The following is a 24,694-nucleotide window of genomic DNA, read 5'->3' on the forward strand; positions in this document are numbered from 1 at the left end:
CTGAAGTACAGAAACATGAGAGAAGATACCCAGCGTCTGGTGAGGTCAATGGGTCACAGACTTCAGGCAGTTATTGTATGCAAAGGATTGTCAACCAAATACTAAACTAATCAAGTGCTTAATTTAGACATTACATCTAATTACCTTTGGTGCCCTGAAATAGAGGGAATATGTATACAAATGTGTTGTCATTTAAAAATTGGGAAACCAACATGTACACAAATACCTTCAAATAAAAGCTAAGAATCTGTACTTAAACCTCATAGTAGTTGTTTGAATTAACCAACTTATGCAGGGCAGTGTTTGTGATTTGTCGCTAAAGGCAGTACTGTATTTTGAAGGAAATGTGTCCATTCACTTTTTGAAGGGAATTGTGATGCACAATAAGAAATCTTAACCCAAATGTGAGGCCCTTGTCTTGTCTTCTATTCAATATGTTGTAGAGGTTTACAAGTATGGTTTGCTCTATCTTGCATTAGTATCCAGAGGAATAACTTGATCAATTGCATCCACATGTCCCCAAAAAAACCATGCTACATTTAGCAATGCTATATTGGCCTTTGTCTGCTAAAATGATTCGTAGTCCTGGTTTTAAACATTTTTGTTTTTCACGAAATTCTATTTATTTGATAGAATCTGAAAAGGGTTCTCTGATATTACACATCACCAAGCTCTTCTGTCCTCCAGTAGTTGCATTGGTCCATGGCTCTCATGTCTCTCAGAGAATGTATCATCCATTTTCACTTCTCTCTTTTCAAAGAGATACTCACTATATGGCCTCTAGGGCATAATCATCATTTAAACCCACACCTGACCATCTGCTGGGTTATTATGAATTGACGAACGATGCTGATGTGGATCAGCTACGTTTAAGACACTCACATAGACATATCATTGTATACTGTAGACCTGGCCATACCCTATGGGCCTATGCTCTATACAACAGATAATCATGTCTGCTCTACTAAATTGATCACATAATGCAGTGTGATTGCTTTCTGCTATATAAGCCTCTGGTGTGCAGATGTCGGTATTGGTTGAACAGAGCAGTAGAGAGTCTGCAGCTAGGCTGATCAATGGTGGCATAAGAAACACTCAGGGTCCAGAAACAAGCCACAGTAGTAAATGGACTGGACTTATATAGCGCCTTTTTTGCTGCTCCAAAGCGCTTTACAACGGCCTCTCATTCACCCATTCACACACACATTCACACACCAATGGCGGCAAGCTGCCATGCAAGGCGCCGGCCCGCTCATTGGGAGCAAATTTGGGGTTCAGTGTCTTGCCCAAGGACACTTCGACATGTGGCCAGCCGGGGCTCGAACCGCTGATCTGCCAACCTTGTGATCTTTAGACAGCGACTCTACCTCCTGAGACACAGCTGCAGTAGTAAGAATCAATCAAAAGGTTTCATACAAGAAGATGCTAACCAACCTTGATTGTGTGGCAATAAAATGATCTTGTATCTTGTTGACATGTGTTGCAGAATTGTTGCCCTTGCTGCAGCATATGCAATGTTATTTTCTAGTTAGCTCTTACTTCATGCACGTGTGTATTGTGTATTTTTTACTGAGTGTCATTTAATTCATTTCAAATCATGGAACAAATAGATTGTAAAACATCACACAAATGATTCCTCATATGACAGACATACTGGTTCCACGTCCTACGCGTAGGAATGTCGCCACCTTGCGTTTACTTTTGGTGTTAAACCGACACAATGCGATAACGTCAATACATGATCTGAATTAAATGTTCCTTTCAAAACATTCTTAAAATTAGTTTTAAGAGGATAGGAAAAATCGGACAAAACGGACATTGTAGGAGTTAACTAATTCCAGAAGATGGCAGTAATGCAACACCAAGGATGCCACGCTGCCCTTAAACCCCGAAGAAGAAGAAGATGTGCAACACCATGGATGTTGAAATGGCTAATAAAAAATAAATGCAGTCGAACTGTAAGATCGTGTCTGTGTGTGTGTGTGTGTGAGAAAGAGAGAAAAAGAGAAATCGGACCTTGATGGTCACACACGGCAGTTTTACACTCAGATCACACACATGCAAGTTTTTAGGTGAACACACACACAAACACAAGCACATGCACTATCTTCGGCGGGTCGCCAGGTGGAAATTGTCCTCTGCCTTTGTAACCCATCCGGGCTGCCATTCCTCCACTGGCAGCCAGGGGCAGCGGTCGCCCTTTTGGCGCGGCTTGAACCGACGCCCGGCGCCCCGGGGACCAAGTAGCGTTCTTCACCATCGTGGTCAGGGACGGGTGTTCACTTTGGCATGTCTTTCCATGTGGGGTGAAGGAGACCCCTAGTGGACATGGGGGGAACATGCCAACCCCAAGCCACATATATGTGCCACGGCAACCAGGCTTTCACCCTTTTTGGACTCCCATCCAGGTTACTAACCAGGCCCAGCCCTGCTTAGCTTCTGAGATCTGACGAGATCAGGCTTGACAAGGTGGTACGGCCACATGTGTGTGTGTGTGTGTGTGTGTGTGGGGGGGGGGGGGGTGTGTGGGGGTGTGTGTGTGTGTGTGGGGGGGTGTGTCTCTCTCTCCCTCCCTACCTCCCTCCCTCTCTCTCACACACACAAAGTCTCACACACACTCCGTGACTTCATTGCATCTGTTGTATTTAATTGGTTTCTTGGATATGTATTACAGCTCAACAGTATCACTCCATATACAACTACAAGTACAGTCTTCTTTACAGTTCATATTCAAACGCATCTGTTTTATTGGCTTATTTACAAAACACTTATGTACATATTCAATGTCAGTGCAATGTCATTTTTATATTTTAAAACATCACTTTACAAAATAAAGTTCATTAAATTAACACAATCTCTTTCCGAACCATTGAAATTAACTTAACGAAACATTAGGTAAGAACAGACGACCTGGACAGGGACATGGACATAAACTCAGTGTTAGATTGCACTACTGTACATGTCAACGGGTCATACCATACTGCCAGAGTGCTAGGGCTGTTAAATTAATAAATTAACCGTGTGTTTCACAGGTTTCAAATGATGATATAATTGATATTGATGATCACATTTTTTATTTTTATTTTAAGTTTAAAGTTTTTCAAGTTAATGATTTAAATTTCAATTACTGTCTATGGAATTTCTCCAAAGAAATCGGAATCGATTGGAATCGGAATGAACAAGGAACCTCCCCCACCCAGTCTTGGAGAAGAACAGGTCTTCAACAGGTGTGCTTGCAGGTAGGAAGGGGCTGGGGATGCTGTACGCTTGGTGGAGCTGGTTTCCTTGTCTTTGCTAAAACCAGCCAGATGACACCACATCACATCACTATTCTTCACATGTACAGTTACTCTATCAGCCAATGTATTTAAACTGTTAGAAAACAGCCTCTCTACAACATTCAACAGAACAGTGAAACACAGTTTACAGTCGAGGAGGAGGGTGGGAGGGTTAAAAACGTATTTGCATTTTCTTAAATGTTCTTACATTTGAACCGGGCAACCAGGCATAAATAATGTTTCAATACAACTGCATTTGTCTCACAAACACCATTTTCTGACGAGGGAAAAATCAAAAAATTCATTCAATGGAAGACATTTTTATCCAGTAGTAGCACATCCTTGATTATTACCCCTTTATAAATACAGCAGCAAAAACAGTAGAAGGAGTTAGGGGCTAATTAGTTTAGATTCTCTCTGATGATTTTCAAAGCTGTCGGTCGGCTTCGCTACGAGAGAACGTCTAATAAGAAACAGAATCATATAAATATTGAAAACCATCAACGTCCATTCAATGTTTTTCTAAAGGAAACACAGTCTGTTCACAGTGGCGACTTTAAGATGTGGCTCGATGGAAGAGCTTTTCGCGAATGCTACTAACAAACCAGACAAGCGACTGGGAGACTGACTTTGAAGTTAAAGTGAAAGCAGAGGGTTCAGGTCAGTCGGGAGGCTGGTGGAGGGAGAAGTCGGAGGACGGGGCTCACTGTGATGTACGGTTCCTCAGTCCGTTCTGTGCATTACAACGAGCCCGTCCTCCGATTTCTACCGCCGCCAGCCTCCCCTGGTCGAGAGCAAACCCTAACAGTCAACACAAACTAGCGACACCACCTTGATAAAGCAAACTCCTGAAAAAAAACAGGGGCCTGTTCCAAGTTCCAACATTTACTTCAAATCGCGTGGATACAGATACGATTCTCTATCAACCCGACGGAGATAGGGTTAACCATGTATGTCAGCTCTAACCCATGACATCACTACCCGCAACCTTCTGAACTCTCCACCTTAGAGGCCGGGCTTCCTCACACCGTTACACCTTTCCAACGGGAGCCTTTCATTGGCTACTACAATCGATGTAGGACTTTGGCTTTCACCGTGTGGGCCGTTTTCAACCCGACACAGACATTACATGACATCAGATAAACAGCAGCTATGCTAACAACACTCTCGCTAATACTAGTAATACTCTTTTACTTCCCGCGCAGAATTCAATAACGCATTTCATAGCACTGCCGTAAAGGTGTCGTAACGCGACATAGCAGAACTGACATGACATTGGCTCTACGATATAGAGGAAATGTCATACAACTCCATTCTTTTACAGTGGCCAGAGGTTACGGTGGAGTTCATTAAAAGTAGCACCTTGACACGTCACCCTTTGTGACGCATCACCCTTTGTGACAGTGCTATAAAAACACCCAAAAGGCCAATGCACACGGCGTGCGATTTTGTCACACAACAACATTCGATTCTCAATTCACACCACCGAAGTGTGGGGGTGAGAATTGAGAATCGAATGTTGTCGTGCGACAATATCGCATCGCACGCTGTGTGCATTGTCTCATTCAAAACAATGGAATCGAATTCGCGGTGCGACAAAATCGCACGCTGTGTGCATTGGGCTAAACACCACAGCAGCACTTTCAGTGGTATGTCACAGATCACAGATCACAGATGACTTTTGTCTAGCAGCTGAAGTGAACGGTTAAAAACACAGGACGCTTTGGGGATGGCGCTGTGGGCGCTAGGCTAACTACGCAGCGAGCTAGCAGATACGCTAATGGCACGGAGGCTGGACTAGCAGGCGGACAGGGTCCTAGTACAGTCGTATCGCTGCAGCTCTCGTTCAAATACTTAGACTTCAACACGCCTACGTGGCGGACCTCGTACTATAGACCTCGTACTATAGTAGTACCTTGTACTATAGCCACGCTCTTGCAGTTTTTGAGGTCATTCTAAAGTTCATTCTGCAACAAGTAAGGTACATTAAGGGCACCTAACTGATAGCACAACTTATAAACAAATGGTCTTTTCAGTAGGAGAGGCAGGTGGAGGTAGAAATCGGAGGACGGGCTCATTGCAATGCATGGAACAGAATGAGCGATGGTGTCAGACACAAATGTGTTTTGATACCATTCCTCATTCCTTTCGATGCATTACAACGAGCCCGTCCTCCGATTTCTACCTCCACCAGCCTCCGCTGGTTTCTACCTCCACCAGCCTCCCCTGGTTCCCCCCCCCCCAGGTGTGACGAGCAGTCACATGTTTACAGCACTCTGGGTTACTTTACAGTGTCAGACTGGATCTCCATGGAAACAGTAGTGATGGCAACATCCCTAATGAACCAAGTGGGAATAGAATGAATCGCAACAATACAAAATAAAATCTCTATAAAATAAGCATTTGGATAAAGAAACATAAAAACAATAAATTAAGAATATACATATAATATATACTTTAAGCGGCTCTTTGAGACATACTCTATGGCACCGGTGCTGAACATAACAAAAATTGAAACTCTCAGGCTTGAATAAAAAATAATAAAAATTTAAAAACTACAATGTTATTATGAGTACACTGATTAGCATTGCACAAATTGTGCAAACGTTTTCATTTTGGCAGTTGCCTGATGAACGATTTCTAAGCAAAGGCCAAATCTAGGGCTATATCCTCAACAGGGAGTGGAGTCTCTCTCTTGGTAAAAGGGAGAATATATTCTTTTGAAATGTGTGTTTGGACCTCAAAAAGGAAGTATGTGAAGTTCTAATACTGTCACAGATATTCTACGGTTACAGTCGGCCAATGGGGACTGTGGAAGACAGTGAGGTAGTAGCATGAGTCCTTTCTACTGAGGGAAAATAACTAAAACCAACTGGAAAATATCCCTCGTCAATAACAACATACAGTTGTCAATCCACGACCCGTGTTGAGACTGTATTATTGAGATATTGACTGTGACATCATGAAGGAAGGCAGACCTATCCTGACGGAAACTGGAGTTACACCTGCAAGTACCAAGCTACGACCTTCCACCTGGAACAAGAGACAAACACTCAACAGGGAAGCAATGTCAGATTGTGTGTGTGTGTGTGTGTGTGTGTGTGTGTGTGTATGTGTGTGTTGATACAGCTTGTTTGATGGCATGGGACTGCCCTGGTTTCAAAGTACTGGAAGCCATTCTAACAGGGCTGAACATGCACCTAAAAGTGCACCTGTTTAGTGCGTATAAAGTGGGGGGCTCTATTTTGTTCTCTTTGCAACTTCGACGCTACTTGGTCGTCAGTTCTCTGTGCTCTCGTTTGTGGGCATAAGTGCTGCATAACCCTTCAGTGAGTGGGTATCACTGTCCAAAACTTAAATAAAAACATGACAACCAACATCTTAGTGGTTTAGTTTGTGATGATTGGGGAGGGGGGAGTAGGGGGGGGAGTAGGCGGGAGCTGCGTGGATCACTGCAGGACGCAGTACTTCTTGTAGTCTGACTCAAAGTCTTCGTCCATGCTACTGGTGTCGGCCATCTTTTTTCCGTCGGTCTGCGGGAGGAACTGGGAATAGTCGACCCCTTGCTGCTCGTAGAAGAGGATGTAGGCGGAGTCGGGGTCGACCTCGTCAGAGTTCACTTCCTGGAAGGAGAGGAGACGCATGACTTCCTGTACAGTGATACTACTAAAGAAAGGGTGTTTCGTTTTGTTTGTCCGTTGTCTTGGAAGCAATAACGGGACGAAAGTCCACAGTGTCACAAACTGCAGAATGTAAACATAACCGGAGACAATCGTCTTCTTTGATGACGATTGAAAGACATGAAATGATCGGGTCTCAGGTACACCTGGGTCTCAGGTAAATGACACTAGGCCTAGCTGATTCAGCGGAGTGCACCCGTCCGGACCGGATAAACAGCTCTGATCATGAGAGCGTTGCGTATGTTTGTCAGTATATCAATCCAAGCTCGTCCATTCCTGCGCTACAATCTAGCAGAGGCCTATGTCAACTCGCACCACCAAACAAAGTGATCGCATATAGTAAGGTGAACACAGTCGCATTCTGGCCCATGCCGATTCCGACAATTTGGTTGTTAAGTTGTGACGTGTTTCCGGGTCCAACGTTGGCTGAGGCGCTCTCTTCGAAATGCCGTAGTAGTAATAATAATTCATTATATTTGTATAGCGATTTTCAGAGGCTCAAAGACACTGACAATATGGGAAAATGGGAAAGTGCTGTGTCCCTTGTTGTATGAATAGATCCGAGTCTAAAAAACGATTGAACTGTCATTCTACCGCTTTAGTACTCTGGTACGGGGAATTTTTTATTTGGACCCGGAAATTGCTTAACGTCAGAAGTAGATGTCAGAAGATATCGTCCGTCCCCCCCCGTTTAATACTCACTCCTACTCCATAGAATTAGTGGGTTGTAATTTTGTAACACGGCCTCTAGCCTCTATTTGACTCTGCCTCTCCCCAGGAGTTGAGCTTTATTGATCTGTGGGTTATTGATCTGTTGGCCGTGTTGTTGTGCCGCCCGTCCCCGGGGTAGGGGTCAGCTTTCTCTTGATCGATTAACATACAAAGGCGCGACAATTCATCCAGCACGCTCTCCCCTTCAAACCATGCCTCAGAAAGTGCTACAGTGAACAAAATAAATAATTATTATTGTAGCGACTAGATCGAGCCAAAAATCCAAAGTCGCTGAGAGACGCGAGCAGGGTATGGGTTGAAGTTGTATGACGCGCTAAAAACTATTCGCTTGAGATAAAAGGTACGTTTAAAGCATTTATTGAGTAAAAAACAATCAAACTCGGTGACGTACAGAAATTCATAAGCGACCAAAACAAAGAATCGTAAATAATATGCGATCAACATATTAAAAATACAGCGACCCTGTCTCCCCTCTCTCTCCACTCCCGCCATACAGGTGAACAGGTGCTTAAGTTAACCTGCTTGAGCTGTTCACTAGCTACTGTGCTGTTCATTAGCTACTGTGCTGCTGACAATCTCTTGCTAGGCATCATAATGTTGACTGTCTCCAAGCATGACGCGTGTCTCCAGTTTTGTTTACATTGTGCAGTTTGTGACGTACAGACTTTCATAGCGTATTTCATTACAACTCTGCCAAGAGTAAAAACAAACATAAAAAAACAAACATATAAACAGAAATACTCAGGGTCAGCATAGAACAATACATACAATACAGTGAAGATAAAAAAAAATAAAAAAAATAAAAGAAGAACTGGAACAAAATTCAGAAATTGTAGGAAAAAAAAGAGAAAAAAAAGTAAAAACAATCACGTCCTGAGCAGAAGACGGACGACAACACACGCTGAGACCTTAACATCGTGTCAGGGGAGGCTGGTGGAGGTAGAAATCGGAGGACTGGCTCGTTGTAATACATGAAACGGAACACACGTGTGTTTGATACCATTCCTCATTCCGTTTCATGTTACAACAAATAATCCGTCCTCCGATTCCTACCTCCGCCCGCCTCCCCCTGTGCCTAGCTGAGCGTGACAGGTTGAAACATGGCCTCCTACCTTACAGCTGCTGTCGTTGTAGCAGTACCACTTCTCATTGGGGTTTTTGGCGTAGGTCACGTAATGCCCCCCTCCCATGATCCCTGAATGGCACTGGGGGGGGGGAGAGGAGGGACCGCATGACATCATCATCCTCAACAAACAGTTGTACTTTCATATGAGTTATATTATTATTATAAATATTATTATTAGTAGTATTATTGTTATGTCTCATTCAAAAAGGCCCTTTAGGCAACATCAAAGGGGTGGAAGACCCAAATATCAGACGGTGAATCAATGCTTGTCAATACTCGTCTGGCTGCCATACAGTAAGCCACTTAGCCACCAGGGGAGGCTGGTGGTGGTAGAAATCGGAGGATGGGCTCATCGCCGACGCATTACAATGAGCCCCGTCCTCCTTTCTACCTTCCAGCCAGCCACCACCAGCCTCCCCTGTTAGCCACCCTGTTCGGCCAGACAAACAACAGCTAGCTAGCTAGCAGTTGGTTAACGCACACCAAATATAGAGCACTAACCAGTGCGACAGGCTATAACAGAGTTAGCCTACTTACCGATATTGCATATAGGTTGTAGATTGGTTCTAGACAGACGTTGTCTATATGGTGGTGCGGCAGCGACTCCCTCGGCTCGGAACTAGTCTCCGTGTTGGTGTCAGCGGTGGGCTCCGTGCCCGTGCCGTTACTGACGCCGCCCTCCCCGGTCTCCCCGTTCACCGCCGTCGTGTCGCGGTGGCCACTGGACGCCGGCGTGGAAAACTCGGAAGCGGTCGCCGCCTCGCCTGACCCCGAGCCTCCACCTCCACCTCCACCGAACCGCCCTTCCGCCCCGGCCCCCCCCGCTCTGAGCGCCTCCGTGTCCCCCAGGCCTGCCGCCTCCCTGGGCTCCTTGTCGGCGTTGGCCCCCGCCTCCCTCGCGCTGGCATCCAGGTCCTCCTTGCTGTTGGAGAGGCGGTGTCGGCTACCCAGCTGAGGCAGCCGCAGACGGCCCTGTCTGCGCCCCCCTCCCCCGCCCCCGCCGCCGGTCTTGGGGCTGCTGGAGGGACTGCTGGTACGGCTGAGTAGCGGGGCTGACTTCTTGCCGGAGGCTGGGGAGGCTGACTTCCTGCCTGAGGCCGGGGAGGCTGCGGAGGGGAGAGAGAAATCAGAACAGAGCGCAAAGCGCTTGGCTGAGAGAGCCGCGCTCGTCCGCTCCTTCACACTTCCTGTAGAGACGCTTTGTGGTGTGTTACTCATGTGAACAGAAACACTGATGACTCGGCTGGGAGGTGTAGTCGAAGTTAGCTAGTAGATACAGGGTTCCGACAGGTTTCAACAACCTACCTCCCAGCCTCCCCCTGGCCTCCCATGTCTACCTCCCCCAGCCTCCCCCTGTCCTCTGATGTCTACCTCCCCCAGCCTCCCCTGTCCTCCAATGTCTACCTCCACCAGCCTCTCCCTATCCTCCAATGTCTACCTCCACCAGCCTCCCCTGTCCTCCAATGTCTACCTCCACCAGCCTCCCCCTGTCCTCCAATGTCTACCTCAACCAGCCTCCCCTGTCCTCCGATGTCTACCTCCCCCAGCCTCCCCTGTCCTCCGATGTCTACCTCCCGCAGCCTCCCCTGTCCTCCCCCTGTCCTCCGATGTCTACCTCCCCCAGCCTCCCCCTGTCCTCCGATGTCTACCTCCCCAGCCTCCCTTGTCCTCCAATGTCTACCTCCCCCAGCCTCTCCCTGTCCTCCGATGTCTACCTCCCCCAGCCTCCCCTGTCCTCCGATGTCTACCTCCCCCAGCCTCCCCTGTCCTCCGATGTCTACCTCCCCCAGCCTCCCCTGTCTTCCGATGTCTACCTCCCCCAGCCTCCCCTGTCTTCCGATGTCTACCTCCCCCAGCCTCCCCCTGTCCTCCGATGTCTACCTCCCCCAGCCTCCCCTGTCCTCCCATGTCTACCTCCCCCAGCCTCCCCTGTCCTCCAATGTCTACCTCCCCCAGCCTCCCCTGTCTTCCGATGTCTACCTCCCCCAGCCTCCCCTGTCCTCCCATGTCTACCTCCCCCAGCCTCCCCTGTCCTCCCATGTCTACCTCCACCAGCCTCCCCCTGTCCTCCCATGTCTACCTCCCCCAGCCTCCCCTGTCCTCCCATGTCTACCTCCACCAGCCTCCCCCTGTCCTCCCATGTCTACCTCCCCCAGCCTCCCCTGTCCTCCCATGTCTACCTCCCCCAGCCTCCCCTGCTGTACCCACCTTTCATGGCGCTGGACAGCCCCGCGGGGGCGGAGACGGAGGAGATGGAGTCCCTGCCCCCCAGCCTCAGAAGCCCCTCCCCCTCGCTGTGGGAGTGCTGGCTGTGGAGCCCCGCCTCCCGGGGAGCCAGGAAGGCGCTGGGGTCGAAGCTCTCCCGCGGGAACTTGACGATCTTCTGAGACTTGATCCAGCGACCGTTCACAAACTGGAAACGCTTCAGGTGCACGATCTGCCCAAACAACAACAACAACAACATGTTGATCTGCCCGGGCCAAACAACAACAACAACAACAACATGTTGCTCTGTCCAACCAAACAACAACAACAACAACATGTTGATCTGTCTAACCAAACAACAACAACAACAACAACAACAACAACAACATGTTGATCTGTCCAACCAAACAACAACAACATGTTGATCTGTCCAACCAAACAACAACAACAACAACAACAACATGGGATGATTAGGATTGACTACAACAGGCAGTGTCCACCAGAGCAAGGCTCAGAACGCACTACTGCCGTGAACTAGGCTACTGAGATGTTCCTGATGTGTTACAGTATGAATGTCTGTCTTTAAATGTGTGTGGTTATGAATGTCAGACGTCTTCCATTTTTATTTTGTTTGTTTATTTTGTTGTCCTTACCTGTCTGTGTTTCCATATCCCATCATGTTCTCTCTCTGTTTTATAGTCCGCGCCCAGGGCGCCCTAAACTGGTGTGTGTTTGGTGTGTGTTTAAATAAATTGACTATGCCTAAGAGTTCTCCCCAGCGAACAGAAGGGTGGCGCTGTGCTACCTTGTGGCTCCGCCCAGATGTCAACATTTCAGAGCAAATTAGATTGGTGTTTAGTAAGGATAAGAGCAACTGTCTTCTATAGTTAATGACCCCCCCCATGTCCTCCGATTTCTACCTCCGCCAGCCTCCCCTCCCCCCTGCTGTGAAGTGTGTATCCTACAGTATGTTCCGGCGGGTCTAGTGTCTAGTGTCTAGGGTGTAGTGTCTAATGTCTAGGTGTAGTGTCTAGTGTCTAGGGTGTAGTGTCTAGGGTGTAGTGTCTAGTGTCTAGGGTGTAGTGTCTAGTGTCTAGGGTGTAGTGTCTAGGGTGTAGTGTCTAGGGTGTAGTGTCTAGGGTCTAGGGTGTAGTGTCTAGGGTCTAGGGTGTAGTGTCTAGGGTCTAGGGTGTAGTGTCTAGGGTCTAGGGTGTAGTGTTTAGGGTGCAGTGTCTAGGGTCTAGGGTGCAGTGTCTATGGTGTAGGGTGTAGTGTCTAGAGTCTAGGGTCTAGGGTCTAGGGTGTAGTGTCTAGGGTGTAGTGTCTAGTGTCTAGGGTGTAGTGTCTAGGGTCTAGGGTGCAGTGTCTATGGTGTAGGGTGTAGTGTCTAGAGTCTAGGGTCTAGGGTCTAGGGTGTAGTGTCTAGGGTCTAGTGTCTAGGGTCTAGTGTCTAGTGTCTAGTAGGGGTGCAACGGTTCAGTTGGCCCACGGTTCGGTACGGTTCGGTATTTTGGGTCACGGTTTTCGGTACGGTTCGGTTCAGAAACAAATGCTACTATTTATTTACAAACTGTTACTTTACTTTATTTTGCTTATACATAATATGGAACTTTAACATACACATGTATATGTTATGTATATAATGTATATATATAATTGTATATAAACAAAAAACACTTTCAAATGTCCAAAAATAAATAAACACTTTGGAAAGTAAAAGTGCACTTTAGCCTTGACAGCTGGTAGCCCGTATACAAACAGGAGGAAAACAAATTCACACTACAAAAGTAACACTTTCCACATAGCGTTCCAACATGTCATGTGTTGTATTCCAACGAGTTGCGACATCGTGGATTAATTTGTGTTTTGGTAAGTCTAACATATCTTGTTTAATTGTCAGAATATGGTGGGCTGTGGTGCTTTTGTGGAAGAAAGTGACTGCATGTCTGATCTTACCCAGGAGGCGGGAGACCGGGGTTATTGCCACTGCCTTCTTGGCGGCGAGATTTACGACGTGCGCAAAGCAGCCGATCTGTGGCCCCAGTCCACCAGCTTCATGGATCGCATTTACGATATTTGCTGCGTTGTCTGTTGTTACGGGAATTGTTATGTTTGGCCTCTCCAACTTCCACTCAGTCACTGCATTTGTTAGTTCCTCTGCCAGGTGCGCGCTGGTATGGCTTTCGTATAGTGGACGAGTTTGCAGTACTGCGCTCTTCATCTCCCAATCCGGTGACATGTAGTGGACCGTGACAGTGAGGTAACTCTCCGTTGCCCGGGAGGTCCAACCCTCCGTAGTCAGTGCAAAGCTCTGTGTTTTTGCCAAATCGTCTTCAATGCCTCTGCGCGTTGTTTGGTAAATACCGGGGATTATTTTGGTGCTGAATGATGTACGGGAGGGGACACTGTAACGGGGCTCGAGAGTTTTTATCAGATTTCGAAAACCTAAATCTCCAACCACCGAAAAGGGCTGCAAATCCTTTGCAATGAACATCCCCACTGCATTGGTTATTTTTTTGTGTTTCTCTGAAGTGGTAGTGTACGTCTGTCCGAACGCATCAGAGAGAGACTGCTGTCTGCTCACTGACGCTACCTGACTGGCTTTCCTGCTCCCAGTCAGTGTTATCGTTGAGTGGTAGCGGCGAATATGCTGGTTCATGTTAGAGGTGCAACCATTCAGGCACGCGGGAAGGTATTTTGACTGGGGGTGCTGAGGTGCTGTCTATATACGCTACAGGGAAAAAAATTGCCAGGGAAAACATTATAACGATTTCTCTCCCTCCCTCCCTCCCTCCCTCTCGCTGATTGCTCGTTCGCTCACACGCACACAGTGGCATAACGACGGGCCCCAACGCACGGGCAATAATAGTTAAGCACGCACGCACCCACACACTACAACGACGTAACGTTAAATATTTTACCAACAATGTGTTGGAATTTACAGTAATTTCCACTCAGCTCACAGTGTCCCACAATGTCCACAAACATGATGTTGACCATTATTACAGACAGCATTCCATGTCGATTGTTATTGCCTCTTGGAAGCCCTTCGCTGCCGAAGAATCGGATGGATCTGAATATCAGTTCTAATACGTTTCTGGCCGTCTGTTGCTCTTTCTCAACAACGTCCGACAGTAGAGCATTAATGGGAGTGTTGTTAAGCGAAGCAAGCAACTGCATCAGCATCTTCTTCCAACTCCACTTCAATTGTTCTGGCTGATTTAGCATTTTTGCTAAATAACTCAGAGATTCCCTAGCAAGATATGACCATGTGATCACTAACATTAAAACTAACAAACACATTTTTACATTTATTACAAAAAACACATTTATTTTTATTCCCAAAAGCAACAATAGTTATTATATTGTTTTAACTTATTGTTTGAATAATATTTTTATTTTTTAAATTCAGGCAGGAGGAGCTCCTTCTGCCTGCCGCTAGGGGGTGCTGCAGCACCCTCAGCACCCCCCTTCCCGCGTCCCTGCAACCATTTGCATATGGCACACGCTTTAAGCAGAGCTTGCAGACAGTAATATTTCTGTCCACTGTTTCCCCCCCCCTTATTGTCGTATTCAACGGGAAAAGCGAAATGACCCCACACCGCAGACTTGTAGGAATCCGGGGCTTCCTCAAACTGTTGCGGCGCTCTCAGAGCTAATTTACGAACGCAGCCAAATCGCAGCATAAACCGAAAACCGTCACGGTTCACTAGTGAATTGAGCCGTGGAACGCAAACCGTACCGTCCGTAAAAAAAACGAGAACCGTTGCACCCCTAGTGTCTAGGGTGTAGTGTCTAGGGTGTAGTGTCTAGTGTCTAGTGTCTAGGGTCTAGGGTGTAGTGTCTAGGGTGTAGTGTCTAGTGTCTAGGGTGTAGTGTCTAGGGTGTAGTGTATAGGGTGTAGTGTCTAGGGTCTAGGGTGTAGTGTCTAGGGTCTAGGGTGTAGTGTTTAGGGTGTTCTGACCAGGATGGGTGGCAGCCTCCAGAGGTCCAGCTTCTTGGTGGCCAGGCGGTGGGTGCGGCACTTGGAGCAGAAGTACAGCTCCTCCTCCCCCAGCTCCTCCTGGCTGGTGAAGGCCTGCAGGCAGCTGGCCAGGCTGATGGGCTCGGCCTGGGCCCGGCGACTCTGCTCCACGCTGCTGTGCTCCTCCACTATCTGACCAGGGGGAGAGGGGGAGGGGGGGGGGATGGGGGGGGACCAGGAGGAGGGGGGGAGAGGGAGGACAAGGGAGGTGGAGGAGGAGGAGATGGATATAATAAGATATGACCCAGATATGGCCTTGTCATAACAGATATTACCTTGTCATAAAAGCATCAGCGTCTAGTAGGAAGGCCGGCCGATAGAGATAAAGACAGGATATAAACACAGACAGACAGACTGATCACTGTTGTTCTGTGTCTGTGTGTGTGTGTGTGTGATAGATATGTTCTCTACCTGTATGACCTGATCATGTTGTTGTGTGTGTGTGTGTGTGTGTGTGTGTGTGTGTGTCTTATCTCTGAGACAGACAGACAGACTACAGCTGTGTAGCAGTGCTGCTTGTTCACCACACAGTGTCACTAGAGAGTCTGTCTGTCTGTGTGTGTGTGTGTGTGTGTGTGTGTGTGTGTGTGTGTGTGTGTGTGTGTGAGCCTCACCCTCTCCTGAGAGGTCTGGTAGCGGAGGTGGAGGGCGGTGGGGTGTGTGTGTGTGTGTGTGTGTGAGCCTCACCCTCTCCTGGGAGGTCTGGTAGCGGAGGTGGAGGGCGGTGGGGTGTGTGTGTGTGTGTGTGTGTGTGAGCCTCACCCTCTCCTGAGAGGTCTGGTAGCGGAGGTGGAGGGCGGTGGTGTGTGTGTGTGTGTGTGTGTGTGTGTGTGAGCCTCACCCTCTCCTGAGAGGTCTGGTAGCGGAGGTGGAGGGCGGTGGTGTGTGTGTGTGTGTGTGTGTGTGTGTGTGAGCCTCACCCTCTCCTGAGAGGTCTGGTAGCGGAGGTGGAGGGCGGTGGTGTGTGTGTGTGTGTGTGTGTGTGTGTGAGCCTCACCCTCTCCTGAGAGGTCTGGTAGCGGAGGTGGAGGGCGGTGGGCTCCCAGTCCACAGCGATGTAGGCGTTCCCTAGAGACGCCCGCTGCTCTGAGCAGTCCACCGTACACCCCCTGCAGAACCTGGGAGAGAGGACACACACACGTCACACACACACACACACACACAGTACACCCCCTGCAGAACCTGGGAGAGAGACACATACGTCACACACACGTATACACACACACACACACACAGTACACCCCCTGCAGAACCTGGGAGAGAGACACATACGTCACACACACACACACACACACACACACACACACACACGCACACACGTGTGTGTTGTCTCACCTGTACCAGGGTGTGTGAGAGGAGGTCTACCCTGTACCAGGTGTGTGAGTGTGTGTCTCACCTGTATGAATGAATGGTCTTTATTGTCATTAATACAGTACAGGTACCATACAACGAAATTTAGGAGGGGGGGCTCCCCTGGTGCTTGGAAAAAAGACTAAAAACAAGAGAGCAAAGGGTAAAATAAAAGAGAGAAAAAGAGCTGGTTTACATAAATAAAGGCTGTATGTACACTATCTACTATACTATACTACTATACTATACAATAAAACACTGTGCTGTACTCTATGCTATGCTATAAATATCCTAACTTTTCCTATATCTGAACCTTATGTACCCGAGGGTTGTCATATTGCACATAGTATTTGTTGCACATTCATTAAAGTGTCGCAGTTAGCAGGTTTAGAATGTTCACAGTTGTATTTCAATATTGCACTTATGTTTACAATCTAGTAGCTGCCATCAAATTGTCTACAGTAGATTGTCCAGGGCCTAGAACCTAGGTCTTTGCTGTGTTCAGGGCCTGAATGGCCCTAGGGTAGAAGCTGAGCTTCAGTCTGTTTGTCCGTGCGAACCGTCCTGAACCGCCTGCCTTGAGCGCAGCCGAACAAAGTGTTCGTTCCCAGGGTGGGATGGGTCCCTGGAGATCTTGGAGGCCTTCCTGAGGCAGCGTGTGTTGTACAGCTCTTCCAGAGAGGGGAGGGGGGCGTGTACCAGGTGTGTGTGTGTGTGTGTGTCTCACCTGTACCAGGGTGTGTGTGTGTGTGTCTCACCTGTACCAGGGTGTGTGTGTGTCTCACCTGTACCAGGGTGTGTGTGTGTGTGTGTGTGTCTCACCTGTACCAGGGTGTGTGTGTGTGTGTGTCTCACCTGTACCAGGGTGTGTGTGTGTGTGTCTCACCTGTACCAGGGTGTGTGTGTGTGTGTGTGTGTGTCTCACCTGTACCAGGGGCACCAAGCGCAGCAGCTCCCGTCCTTGGCCACCACGCGCAGCGTGAAGGGGTACTGGTACCCCATGCTGTCATCACTGCAGGGTCAGGGGTCACACACACAACATGACTGTCATCACTGCAGGGTCAGGGGTCACACACAACATGACTGTCATCACTGCAGGGTCAGGGGTCACACACAACATGACTGGGGTCAGGCACATATCCAATCCAACCCTAACCCTATCCAATACAACAGATAGAATATCAAGACAATATTGACGCTTTTAAGTGTGTGTGTGTATTGAGTGTTTTGCAGCGTGTGTGTGTGTGTGTGTGTGTGTACCAGTCCTGGGCGTGGTTGCTGGCCTCGGGGGGGGGGGGGGGGGGGGGCAGGGGGGAGGCCAGGCGGGACACCTGGGTGTGTGTGTGTGTGTGTGTGTGTGTGTGTGTGTGTGTGTATTGAGTGTTTTGTAGTGTGTGTGTGTGTGTGAGGGCGTACCAGTCCTGGGCGTGGTTGCTGGCCTCGGGGGGGGGCAGGGGGGAGGCCAGGCGGGACACCTGGGTCCAGACGTGGTCGTACAGGTCCCTCCTGCTGGTGCTGACCGTGCAGGGGACCACCAGGGGCACGCCGAACAGGCTGGGCCGGTTCTTCTGGGACGACAGGAAGTACAGCTCCGTACGCATCTGAGGAGGACACGGACACACACACACACACACACACACACACACATGCACGTTCAATACACACACGCATTCGAAACATACACACACATTCAAAACACGCAAAACACACACACGCACACACATATTCAAAACATACACAGACACACATTCAATACACTTACGCACAGTCGCACACACACACGCACACACATATTCAAAACACACACACACACACGGGCACACATTCAAAACACACACACACACACTCAAAACATGCACACACATTGAAAAAACGCACACGTGCGCAAACACGCAAACACACACACACACACACACACACACACACACACACACACACACACACACACACAGCCACACATCCACACAAGCTCGTAGAAACAAATACCTGTGCAACAACAACGGAGAAACATGGGACAGACATGGCAGCAGAGTTGCCAGGTTGGCAGTACTACCCTACAGAGTTGCCAGGTTGGCAGTACTACCCTACAGAGTTGCCAGGTTGGCAGTACTACCCACCATCTTCCTGTGCATGGCGATGATGTAGCCGGTGAAGGGGCTGTCCTGCGGGGGGGAGGCGTGGCCGTTGGGCACCCCGCCATTGGCCAGGGGGGTGGGGGGGGACTCCCCCTCCTCCGGGCCGCAGGGCGCCACCCCCCCGTTGGGCATCAGGCCGGGGGGGCCGGGGAGGCCGTGAGCTGTGGTCCCGTTGGGGAGGGTGTCTAGGAAAGGGGGAGGAGGGAGGAGGGAGTGTGTTAGGCGCTTGAATGGATGTTCTACAAGCTAATGTGTGTCAGTGTCAGGTCAGTGTGTCAGTGTCAGGGCAGTGTGTCAGTGACAGGTCAGTGTGTCAGTGTCCTCGGTCAGTGTGTCAGTGACAGGTCAGTGTGTCAGTGTCAGGTCGGTGTGTCAGTGTGTCAGTGTCCTAGGTCAGTGTGTCAGTGTCAAGTCAGTGTGTCAGGTCAGTGTGTCAGTGTCAGGTCAGTGTGTCAGGTCAGTGTGTCAGTGACAGGTCAGTGTGTCAGGTCAGTGTGTCAGTGACAGGTCAGTGTGTCAGTGACAGGTCAGTGTGTCAGTGTCAGGTCAGTGTGTCAGTGACAGGTCAGTGTGTCAGGTCAGTGTGTCAGTGTCAGGTCAGTGTGTCAGTGTGTCAGGTCAGTGTGTCAGGTCAGTGTGTCAGTGTGTCAGGTCAGTGTGTCAGGTCAGTGTGTCAGTGTCAGGTCAGTGTGTCAGGTCAGTGTGTCAGGTCAGTGTGTCAGGTCAGTGTGTCAGGTCAGTGTGTCAGTGACAGGTCAGTGTGTCAGGTCAGTGTGTCAGGTCAGTGTGTCAGTGTGTCAGGTCAGTGTGTCAGGTCAGTGTGTCAGGTCAGTGTGTCAGTGTTTGGCTAATCCATGGGAGGGTTCATTTGGGGGTTATTTTATTTGTTGATTGTGATTGGTTAAAAGTATGCATGAGGGGAGTGATTGGTTAGATAGAAATGGGGGCGGGCTTAATGAGTGTGATCTGAGAGACAGGGGAAACGAGAGATCAGTTGTATAGAGAGATGGGAGTTGGTAAGTTGAGTTCTGTATGATTGTGTAGTTTGTTAAATCTTTTCTGTTAGTTTGTTCACTGTTAATTATTTACATGTACTAATATCAATGTGTTGTGTTCAGTTTTACAATCTGTTTAATAGAGAAAGAAGGAAATCAAACCGAATTGTGTCAGATCTCATCATTTCACCCGTACTGCCGGAGCAAGCAGAAGATTCACATTCAGCTAACTAGAGGGAGAGCTGAACAATTGTAAAACACCCGCTGACGACCGCAGGAGGACGGACCGTCAGTTAGCTAAGGAATACAAGCACGGTTGGACGCAACAGAAGCTCCAGGAGGACAAGGATCCATTCACCGGAGATAAGAGCAAGCTAAAGCCTGGTCAGGTTAGTGATGCAGCCGCCAGCCGGCAACGGAGCCGCGGCGCCCGAAACTGTAGCTAACTAGCCACTTGCTAGCCAGCGTAGTATTAGCAAACTAAGCTAGCGTTAGCCCTGTTGTCGCAATAGCGCAGCAGGCACGCGGTAGAGCTTATAGCACTCAAAGCTACAGCTAACTAGGCCGGCAACGGAGCCGTGGCGCCCGCAACTGTAGCTAGCTAGCCACTTGCTAGCTAGCGGAGCATTAGCCAACTAAGCTAGCGTTAGCCCTGTTGTCGCAATAGCGCAGCAGGCACGCGGTAGAGCTTATAGCACTCAAGGCTACAGCTAACTAGGCCGGAAACGGAGCAGTGGCGCCCGCGACTGTAGCTAATTAGCCACTTGCTAGCTAGCGTAGCATTAGCCAACTAAGCTAGCGTTAGCCCTGCTGTCGAAATAGCGCAGCAGACACGCGGTAGAGCTTATAGCACTCAAAGCTACAGCTAGCTAGGCAGGCAAGGAGTGAAACAATCCACGGCTAGCTTCAACTGGTTAACCCAACTGCAAGAATCCACAGCCAGCTAGGCTAACCTACAAGACCCACCAAGAAAGGAATTGCGAGCTAATAGCAGCTACCCAGAGAGCTACCCACACCCAGCACTCTTCTCTGTGACTCTATTGACTGTTTGCATTAAAATAGGTTTGTGTGTACCTGGGTATTAAGTCGTCGGGGGGAGGAAAATCCTCTCCCACTTTATTATTTTATTTTTAGCAGTATCCCTGGGATGACCCCACGGTGAACCTGGTTCCGCTGCCGAAGACTAGTTAAGGAAGTGCAGGGACCAGCGCAAATCAGCTCAGGGAGTCAGAGAGGGCTGAAGATATAAGATAGAAAGACGAAACAGGTACACACAAGTTATTTCTGAGTCACAGGCAGAATGGAGGCACTAAGGACCGAAAGGGAAAAGTTGGCAGTCACTTTTGAGAGAGGATACCGCCACATCATCAGGTCAGTGGCATTGATGGGCGAAGATGACATGAAACGCGAGTGGATAGCGCTCCTGTCAAACGCGAAAGACCTAAACTCTGCAGACGACAATTATGAGGAAGGTTTGCAGGCCAAAGCAAGTCAGGAACCTGAGACAGGTAACAGTCAGCTTCTTCAAGACATCACCAATGCCGCTGAGGAGAGAGCTCGGAAGGTTGAACAGGTCGGTCACGTCTTAAAGGCCAACATGTGGACAAGGTTCGCGGGGGTCGAACTTTCATCCACAATTAGACGAGCAGAAAGGAGTCACGAAGGCGCGAAGAGGATCAGTCTAGAAGAGGCAACCCACGACGTTTGTAAAGAACGAAGCACACTCACGGAGAACCTCATCATCAAAGCGCGAAGTCTGCTATCAAGCTGGGGGGAGTGGATCCCTGTAGTTGAGGCGTGCAACACGAGAAAGTCACTAGAGGAGCTGGAGGACAAAAGGGATGAACTTTGGGAAACGTTTGTGACTGAATTTGGAAGAGTTGAGAAGGAGAATACTGACAAAATGGCCGACAAGGCCGCCGCAGCAAAGCAAATGGCCACCGACGCTCTCGCCGAAGATGAGAGGAAAAGGGCCGACGTTCTCGCCGAAGAAGAGGCCAAAGATCGAGCGACGAATAGAGAAAGGGCCGACGCTCTCGCCGAAGATGAGAGGAAAAGGGCCGACGCTCTCGCCGAAGATGAGAGGAAAAGGGCCGACGTTCTCGCCGAAGAAGAGGCCAAAGATCGAGCGACAAATAGAGAAAGGGCCGACGCTCTCGCCAAAGATGAGAGGAAAAGGGCCGACGCTCTCGCCGAAGATGAGAGGAAAAGGGCCGACGCTCTCGCCGAAGATGAGAGGAAAAGGGCCGGCGCTCTCGCCGAAGATGAGAGGAAAAGGGCCGACGCTCTCGCCGAAGAAGAGGCCAAAGATCGAGCGACAAATAGAGAAAATAAAGAAGCTATTGCCAAGCTGGAAAGGAATACCGCTGAGGCAAAACTGAAGTCAGCTGATAGCGTGGCCGAGTTTGAGAAGGAGACAGCGAAAGTGAAATTGGGGGCCGAAGAAGAGATCGCTGAGGCAAGGCAGAAGGCGGCCGTGATTGAGTTAAAGGCAGCAGAAATAGCCGCTCAAGAGCGCGCCAAACTACTGGAGGCTCAGCGGGAAGCATGGGAACAAGCCCGGGAGGCAGGGCTGGAGAGCGCCACATATGGAGGCAACCGCACTGGAGCCATCTCCAAGATCAAACTCCCTCCAACGAGGCTGCCCGTGTTCAGCGGGTGTATGAGAGATTTTCATCGCTGGCGGAAAGATTGGGAGAGCCTGCAGCAGCAAGGAGACCCATCGGGGTCGCCAGAGGTGAAGAAACTCCACCTCCTCGAGAGCATAGACCGAAAGGTTTTCGAGGAGCTCAAACTCTCGAGCTACCGCTCAGCGGAAGACGTATTCACAGCTTTGGAGAATCGGTTTGGAGACAAGGCAACCATCGCGCTGCAAATTATTGAGGAATTGGAAAGAATACCAGCGGTAAAAGGAAACCAGCCGAGGAAAGCGATCGACCTTATTCAGGCAGTGGAAAGAGCCCTCATGGACCTGACAGACTTAGGAGAAGTGGGTGCTATGAAGAACCCACTTGTACTTAAGGCCATCGAGAGCAAACTGCCAGATCGTGTGCAGGAAGGCTGGTTTGCTTTTGTAACCAAACCCAAAAACCAAGTCGCCCCAGACAAGCGGTTCGATGCTCTTCTTCTGTTTCTGAAAAGGCAGGAAAAAATCCTCGAGGGGATGGCTCGAATCCGAGGCTCCACGGAGACCTCTGGGGGAACACCGGAGAGGCCAGTCAGATGGGAGAAGAGGGCATTCACGAGGGCCATGGAGAGAGACTCACCGGTAGATGAAGAAGAGGAGGAACATCGAGGTGAAACCAGAGTCACGGGCAGGAACTCGGAAAGAAGAGAAGAGTGTGACATCTGTGGAAGCGATCAGCACGGTGGCAAAATATTCTTCTGCCAAAAGTTCAAGAGTTTCAGTCTGGCAGAGAAACGAGCCATAGCAAGGCAAAGCAAAGCCTGTCAGAAATGTTTGGGCATGCACGGCGCCGACGGGGAGTGTAGTAACCGGTACCTGTGCAGAGTGTGCAAGCAGAATGAAGGAAGGGCAAGTCATCACTACCTTCTGTGTCCCGAGTGGAGTGAGGGAAAGAAGACAGGGCCAGGGTTCTCTGATAAGCAACGGGAAGTCCTGGACTCTTTGGGACTCAACCCTGAACAGGAAAGGAGGATGAAGGATGCATTCACCAGTAAGGCTTCGATGACGCTGAACACGGGCGCAGAAGGCGGGGGTCTCTTCGCGGAGAATGGGCCAGAGGAACATCCAGTACTAATGATGACATTGATAGTCAAAACAGAAGCAGGAAATGCCCTGGGAACCCTCATAGACCTCGCCTCCGACACAAATTATATCACCAACCGGGCCGCCGATCGGCTCCAACTGGAGCGGAGGCAAGTAACACTGACTGTGCAGGGGGTCGGTGGAATGAAGGTCAGGGTCAAGACTAACAAATACCTGCTAAAGGTCAGGGCGTGGAGCAACAACAGATGGAGTCCCCACGAGATGGTATGCTACGGGCTCGACACAATCACTCGTGCAGACAAGGTCATCAGTCCAGAGCGACTCTGTAAGTTCTTCCCTGGGGTCGAGAAGAAAGAGCTGGTCCGACCTAAGGAAATCGAGCTCTTGATCAGCCACCGAGAGGGACGACTCGCTCCACGGTGGAGAAGAGGGACGGGAGACTTAGTGCTGTGGGACGGGCCTCTGGGGAAGACCGTGGGAGGAACGCACCCAGACCTGTTTGAAAGTTGGGAAAGATCCGCACACAACTCCCAGACGCACTTTGCACGTTCTCTGAAAACGGAGGCAGTAAGATTTGAGGAGATCCCCTGCAAGACGCCCAGCGCAAAAGAAGAGGATGGAGACCAGAAGCCGCAAGGTCATGAAAAGACCGGGAGAACAGCTGCAAGCAGCAAAGAGGTCCTCGAGTGGTGGAGCTGGGATAGCATCAGCGCCGCGTGCGAGCCAAAGTGCGGAGGGTGTCGCTGCGGAAATTGTCAGCCGGGCGGGAGAGAGATGACTCTCGCAGAGGAAAAGAAGATCAAAACCTACGCAATTACCCGCGTCAACATCGGGGACAAGCCAGCCGGATGCATCGCCCAGCTGGCCATGAGGAAGACGGCAAGGCTGCCAGAGGTCGCCCACCTAAAAGAAGAGCGGAGAGCGCTTGAGGAGGACACCTATGTAGACGACATTCTAGCGTCTCATGGCGACAGGAGAGAGCTGAGGAGCATCACGGAGGGAATCGAGAGGACGCTCAACGCTGGAGGTTTCGCTCCGGAACCACGGATCCAGTCGGGTCAAAGTGGGAGGAGCAAAGAGGGCCAGCCTGCAGAAACGAGGGCCAATGTGGAGCCAGAGTCAGAGGTGTTGGTGCTGGCTGATCAGCTGAGCGAGGAAACATCCAGGGGAGTGGCTGTAAGTGCTCGAGACAGCGTGAGCATGCTGCAACGGAAAGCGTTCACTGCAACTGTAACACGCGCTCAGGCGAGGAAGGGGCTGGACCCGAAATGCGCCATTGAGGAGGAAGCAGATGCAAAGGGGACATCCACACCGGTTGGGAGTTCCAGGGACCTCGAGCATGAGAGGGAGAGGCTTTGGGGCGCTGCTCTCATGGACCTGATTGAGCCAGAACGCTTCAGTGAAATAGGCAGGCTCATTCGGGTAGTTGGGTGGGTCCG

General features: G+C 49.6%; 1 protein-coding gene across 1 annotated transcript in view; it reads right to left on the minus strand.

Moving 5' to 3' along the window:
* Positions 1-6,727: 6,727 nt before the first annotated feature.
* Positions 6,728-24,694, minus strand: part of LOC308172441 (ubiquitin carboxyl-terminal hydrolase 32-like) — a gene marked incomplete at both ends in the record, with an annotated part of 47,990 nt that continues 30,023 nt past the window's right edge. The window contains 9 exons of the mRNA XM_080547348.1: positions 6,728-6,901; positions 8,803-8,895; positions 9,354-9,922; positions 11,025-11,253; positions 14,986-15,177; positions 16,043-16,163; positions 17,321-17,407; positions 17,812-17,996; positions 18,513-18,715. Of these exons, the coding sequence (XP_080403474.1) occupies positions 6,728-6,901; positions 8,803-8,895; positions 9,354-9,922; positions 11,025-11,253; positions 14,986-15,177; positions 16,043-16,163; positions 17,321-17,407; positions 17,812-17,996; positions 18,513-18,715 (1,853 nt within the window). The remainder of the gene's footprint in view (positions 6,902-8,802; positions 8,896-9,353; positions 9,923-11,024; positions 11,254-14,985; positions 15,178-16,042; positions 16,164-17,320; positions 17,408-17,811; positions 17,997-18,512; positions 18,716-24,694) is intronic.

This window comes from Nansenia antarctica (genome assembly GCF_963989245.1).
Source record: "Nansenia antarctica genome assembly, chromosome: 17".
NCBI classification, from domain to species: Eukaryota; Metazoa; Chordata; class Actinopteri; order Argentiniformes; family Microstomatidae; genus Nansenia; species Nansenia antarctica.